This window comes from Macadamia integrifolia, unplaced genomic scaffold (assembly GCF_013358625.1).
Source record: "Macadamia integrifolia cultivar HAES 741 unplaced genomic scaffold, SCU_Mint_v3 scaffold1320, whole genome shotgun sequence".
Lineage (NCBI taxonomy): Eukaryota > Viridiplantae > Streptophyta > Magnoliopsida > Proteales > Proteaceae > Macadamia > Macadamia integrifolia.
The window spans coordinates 80,952-86,468 of NW_024868158.1; the positions used below are offsets into that span (position 1 = coordinate 80,952).

At 40.5% G+C, this 5,517-nt stretch overlaps 1 protein-coding gene across 1 annotated transcript; it reads left to right on the forward strand.

Annotated features, from left to right (window-relative positions):
- Positions 1–2,083: 2,083 nt before the first annotated feature.
- Positions 2,084–4,993, forward strand: LOC122063417 (disease resistance RPP8-like protein 3). The gene has a single exon (XM_042627127.1). The coding sequence runs from the start codon at positions 2,084–2,086 to the stop codon at positions 4,991–4,993; it is 2,910 nt and encodes a 969-aa protein (XP_042483061.1).
- Positions 4,994–5,517: the final 524 nt, after the last annotated feature.

Genomic DNA, 5,517 nt, shown 5'->3' on the forward strand with positions numbered 1-5,517 from the left:
ACTTAAAAAGGCCCATGGTTTCATTGCTGATCAGTTGGAAGGAATGAAGCGTGGCGACCAGGGCTAAGAGAGAGAGAGAGAGAGAGAGAGAGAGAGAGAGAGAGAGAGAGAGAGAGAGTGTTTTCTCAGGTTTTAATTCAAAACCTAAACCGGTCCGGTTTGACTCTCTATAGTTCAATTTAACTGTGAACCATGGGTTTTGGGTTGTTTCAATAAGGAACTAATCTGAGTCGTCCATTCCTCCTTGTCCACATGTCGACCTCTACAGGGGGTATTGCAAGGTATTGCAAGACATAGGTATTGCATAGGATTTCTATCCGATTAAATAAGGCAATTATTATCACTCATTTATACTTAAATTATATTTACTCTAAATTTATTTCTCATTCCCTCAATAATGTAAACTTCTGGCACTCCTCTTTTCCATTGTAGTATGATGTGTTTGCACTCTTTCAGGAGGTTTGCAGGGATTATGGTTGGGTGCGAATGGGGAGATTGCAAGCAGGGAAGGGGGTGGGGAAGAGTTGCACGGGGATTGGGTACGGGAGGGGATCAGAGGTAGAGGTGGAGACGAGAATGATGGGATATAGTAGGAAAAGGGGAGGGGGCCCTTAAGGGTAATTCAGGAATTTTAATTTATCAAGGAAAAAATAGTGGAAGATATTTTCTTTATAAGGTAAATAAGGGGGGAAAGTGGCGGGGGTGGCGGGGGTGGAGAAATAGAGTAGGAGTGGTAGAGTAAATATAAGTTAAGGAATTGATAATAATTGGCCGTTGAAAAATCACGTAGCCTGTTGAACATAAGTATGAACATGATCAAAGTTGGAACCGGACAGAAGAGGAGCACATGGTAGGAGTTGACAATTGAAGTACCAAAAGGTGGGAGAAGACATTTATGAACGGGCCGCGGTACGACCTTCCTTGTGAGAGACACAGAACGTGTGGTTTATAGTACCAAAGTCCTCATCAGCGGAGCGTGAAGCACAAGGCCTTGTTAAAAAAAGCAAAATGAACATGCTTGCTTATGGGATGATGCTATATAATTGGATTGACATTGACCTTATTAATGATTTCTAATCTCATAATCTCATCACGTTACTAGACTATTGTTATTCCAATTTTTAATAATATTTAATCATTAAAATTGGAGGTATATATATTTTAAGGGAGAAAGAATATTACTGTGCTGGTGCAAAAAAGTTCAAAAACAGCAAGTGTTGAAAGATCGTGCTGCTCCTTCTGCAAGGCCTTGATGATGCTCCCACACACCTTACTATTGATCTGCAAATCAGGTTCATATGTGAGTACAATCTCAAATGTCCCTGGTTCGTGAATTGAGAATCCATTAAAGGCAGAGATAGAAAATGAATTCTGTAAGATCAAACACCAAGAAACACGAATAATAAAGAGACAATAGATTCATACGACATAGAGATTTAACGAGGTTCACACACCAGGGTGGTGTGCTACGTCCTCGGGCGAAGAAGAAGATGATTCACTATACAGAAGAGAAATTACACGCTAGCAACGGCGAAGAAAAACTCGCCCAGAAACCCTAGCTCGAAAAACCCCAATATACAACGACTTTCTCAATAAGCAACAGTACATTTTATATACTCCAAATCTCGGGTCAATCCATCAGGTCGTGGTCGATCTGGTCGAACCATACCGCGGGGGCGTAGCCCCCATACCCCCATACGAGATCAGTGATGCCCTCTGCTTCCATCACAGATCTTAGAAAATTTCCCATTCAGGTCGCCACCAAAATATGTTGAATCGAATCAATCTTCAAAATGGGTCAAGAATTCGAGACAAACTTAATAGATTCTAAATCCACAGGCTAGGACGTACAAGATTGTTCTGATCTGGATTTGCACCAACAGGGTAGCAATCTCTTACCCTTTATTTTAATGATGAATAATAGAGAGTGAGGATTGAAGAGTTAAGGGTGATCACTCTCCACATACGGGAAGCTGATCCGGAGTCATGACCACCACGCTATAAATGGTAGAAGAGGTTGAATAAGGTGGTCAATAAATCATCAAATCAGTTTTGTTCTAATCTTAAAATTGCTACAAGAAACATGGAGGTAGCAGCGAAGCTGTTAGGAAAGACAACCATGGAGGTAACAAAGGAGCTGTTAGGAAAGAAAAACGTGGAGGTACTAAAGCTATTAGGAAGCAAAGTTGAAGACCTTCATGAAGTGCAGAATGAGGTCGAATCCCTTACAAAGAAACTCAAGGACATCAATTCCACATTGAAGAAGGCCGATATCATGATCGATAGAGAAGAAGAAGAAGAAGAAGACGGGTTCCATGAATGGGTGAGCCAACTCAGAAACTTAGCCTTTCGGGCTGAGGATGTTATCGAACTCTTCAACAACATTGCAACACCATATGATAGATATCGCTATGATTTCCAGCTTGTCAAGGAGGTGTTCGGCCAAGTTCTAACTCTCCACAAATTGAGAAACGAAATTGATGATATCAATATCAAGCTTGGCATGCTTTCAGAGAAAAGCTCACCAGAGGTTGGTGAAACTTCTATTCCTTACTCCAACAGAGCAAATCAAATCGTTGGCTTTGAAACTGAAACAGAAAAGCTGGTTTCGTTGTTGATAAAGGAAGAACCACAAGGAAGGCTCCTTGTAGTTCCCATTTGGGCTCCTGGGGGAGCAGGTAAGACTGCCCTTGCTCGACATATTTACAAGAGAAGTGATGTTAACAGTCATTTTGATTGTGTTGCATGGGTTTCTGTTTCCCCTGACTGTGTGTTAAGAAATATTTGGCAATCCATACTAGAACAAGTTCAGAAGGTCACAAAAGAAGAAAAGAAGGAGTACTTGCACTCTCAAACAAAGGAGGACATTCCAACATTGTGGGGTTCCATGATCTACAACTACTTGAAAGGGAAGAACTACTTAATTGTAGTAGATGATTTATGGAACCAGAACGATTGGGAGACCATAAAGAAGGCCTTTCCGACCTCGCCGAAAAAGAAATGCAGAGTTTTGCTGACAACCCGAATCGGAGATGTAGCTCGTTGTGCTAGCCCATTGAATGATCCGTTTAAGCTGCGGATTTTGAATAAGGATGAGAGTCTGAAGCTTTTCTTGAAGGTGATCTACCGATGCTCCTTGGGCGAAATCCCTAGTCTGTCTAAGGAGATGGAGGATCTGGCAAGACAACTTCTTTCGAAATGTGATGGATTACCATTAGCTATTGTTCTTCTGGGAGGCGCCTTAACCGGAAAAAACAAGGATATCAATGAGTGGTGCCATATGCTTGAACAGGTGCAAAATTCATGTTTGGTGACAAAATCAAGAGTCTTCCGAAAGGTATTTTCTCAAAGTTATAATGACATGCCTTGTCACTTAAGATCATGTTTCCTTTATTTTGGTCTTTTCCCAGAAGATAGTGAGATCCAATGTGATAGATTGATTCGACTATGGGTCGCTGAGGGATTTTCGGAGCAAAGATCATCAGATAATGGAACCATGGAAGTTATGGCTAGAGAATACCTTAAGGATTTAATCCAAAGGAGTTTAATCCAAGTTGAGAAATGGAAATTAAATGGGGATCCTCAAACTTGTCGCATTAATGGTCTTGTTCGAAAATTAGCAGAAAAAGAAGCCAAGAAAGATAAATTCTCCAGCATTTCCAAGGAGAAACATTTGAGGACATGGGAGGAAGGTAGCCGTCGAATAGCCCTACATCATAGTAAGTCTTCTACTACTGCTCCTCTTGATTCCAAATCCATGCCTACTTTGCAGCGGACGACGTCTATTCCTCCTCCACCTCCTCCTCCACCACCACCTGTTCTCCCACCTCCAAATTATATAAGTGTGAGCCATCTCCTTTCTTTCTTGAAAAGTCCTCTCAAATTTCCAAACCATGTTTACTCCTTATTGTGTTTCTCCAAACACCCCCAAATTTGCTATAAGCAGTTCCATTTGCTTAGAGTACTTGATCTACAAGGTGCAGAAGAAATCGACAAATTACCAGATGAAATTAGCCATCTCACCCTTCTCAGGTACTTGAACTTACGCGGCACCCGTGTAAAAGAGATTCCAACTTGGATAGCTAACCTCTGCAACTTACAGACATTAGACACACCTGAATCCAAAATTCCCATTGAGACATTGAAACTAAATCTATTGAGGCATCTTTTCGCCGATTCCTTTGACTCCTCCCCTCCAAATTCTTCTTCTTCTTCTTCTTCTTCTCTTCTGTCTCTATGCAATGGATTCCCTGAACATTTACAGACACTGGAACTAGATATAGGCAATTGGGTAACTAGTGGCCTCCATGAATTGTCCAATCTAAGAGTCCTAAGGTTAAGATTACATGGTCTTAAGGACATCGAGTCCAAGCAATGGGAAATAATACTCAAGGCCATAGCCAATTCAACTCACCTTAGAGTCTTCAGCTTGACACAAGGAGAAAGGTCGAACTCGTTTCCCATATATTTGCCATCATTTTCGAGTCATTGGCATCTCTATGAAATTGTGGTGGAGGGAAAAATAACTAAACTTCCTAAACTCAATGATTTCCCACCACATCTCACTTATTTGTGGTTGGAGAGTTATATGAATGGGGTGATTGATCCACTCTTCACTCTCCAAAAGCTAAATTGTTTAAAGAAGCTTTGCTTGAGACTGTTCAAGGGTGAATCCGATGGTCGAATGATTTTCTCTGCTGGAGGGTTTCCAAGACTTGAGTATTTATATATTAGAGTTCATTTCAAGCTTCGAAATTGGATAGTGAAGGAAGGAGCAATGCCTTGTTTGAGAGATCTACATATCGAAGGAGAAGACAAATTAGGAAAGCTTCCAGATGGGCTGAAACATATCACAAGCTTGAAGAATATTTTCATAACAAAGGGGTATGATGTGAGAGAGAGCCTCATGCGTCGTGGACAAGAATGGCAAAAAGTTAAAGACTTACGCCTTGATGATATCCATTATTCGGATGAGAGCTATATCAGGCCTTGACATGGACACCTGTGAGTTGCTTTTTTTTTTTTTCCCCATATATTTCATTTCAGTTCCTCAACCCAATTCGCCTTTAACCATTATTAGTACAATTATCACATACTCTGTGTTCTTGGATTTTTTGTTTATCTCTTCATTTATTTATTTACCAAAAAAAAAAAACCCTTCATTTACACCACAATCTGTCATATTTATTTTTTAGTGGGCGACCCTATGGGATAACGGTTAAGTTGCACTATTGCAACATTTTGATCACGGGTAAGATTGCATATAATACTTGCCCCTCCTAGATCTTGCAGTAGAGGAAGCCTGATGCACGAAGTTGCTGTCTATCATATCCATCCTTTCTTTTGATTTTATCATTCTAATTTGCAATTTGATGCAATTTTAAATGTCTTCATCCCTGCACCCAACATAAATGATTCCACTCTTAGATTGCTACTCATTCATAGAGTTCCCTAAACTCCTTTTTCTAAGTGTTATTTGTTTTCATCTTTCTTTTGTAGATGTGGGAGACTCATTGC

Excerpts from the sequence above, each read along its gene's own strand:
- LOC122063417 (XM_042627127.1), top strand. The coding sequence starts at position 2,084 with ATGGAGGTAGCAGCGAAGCTGTTAGGAAAGACAACCATGGAGGTAACA.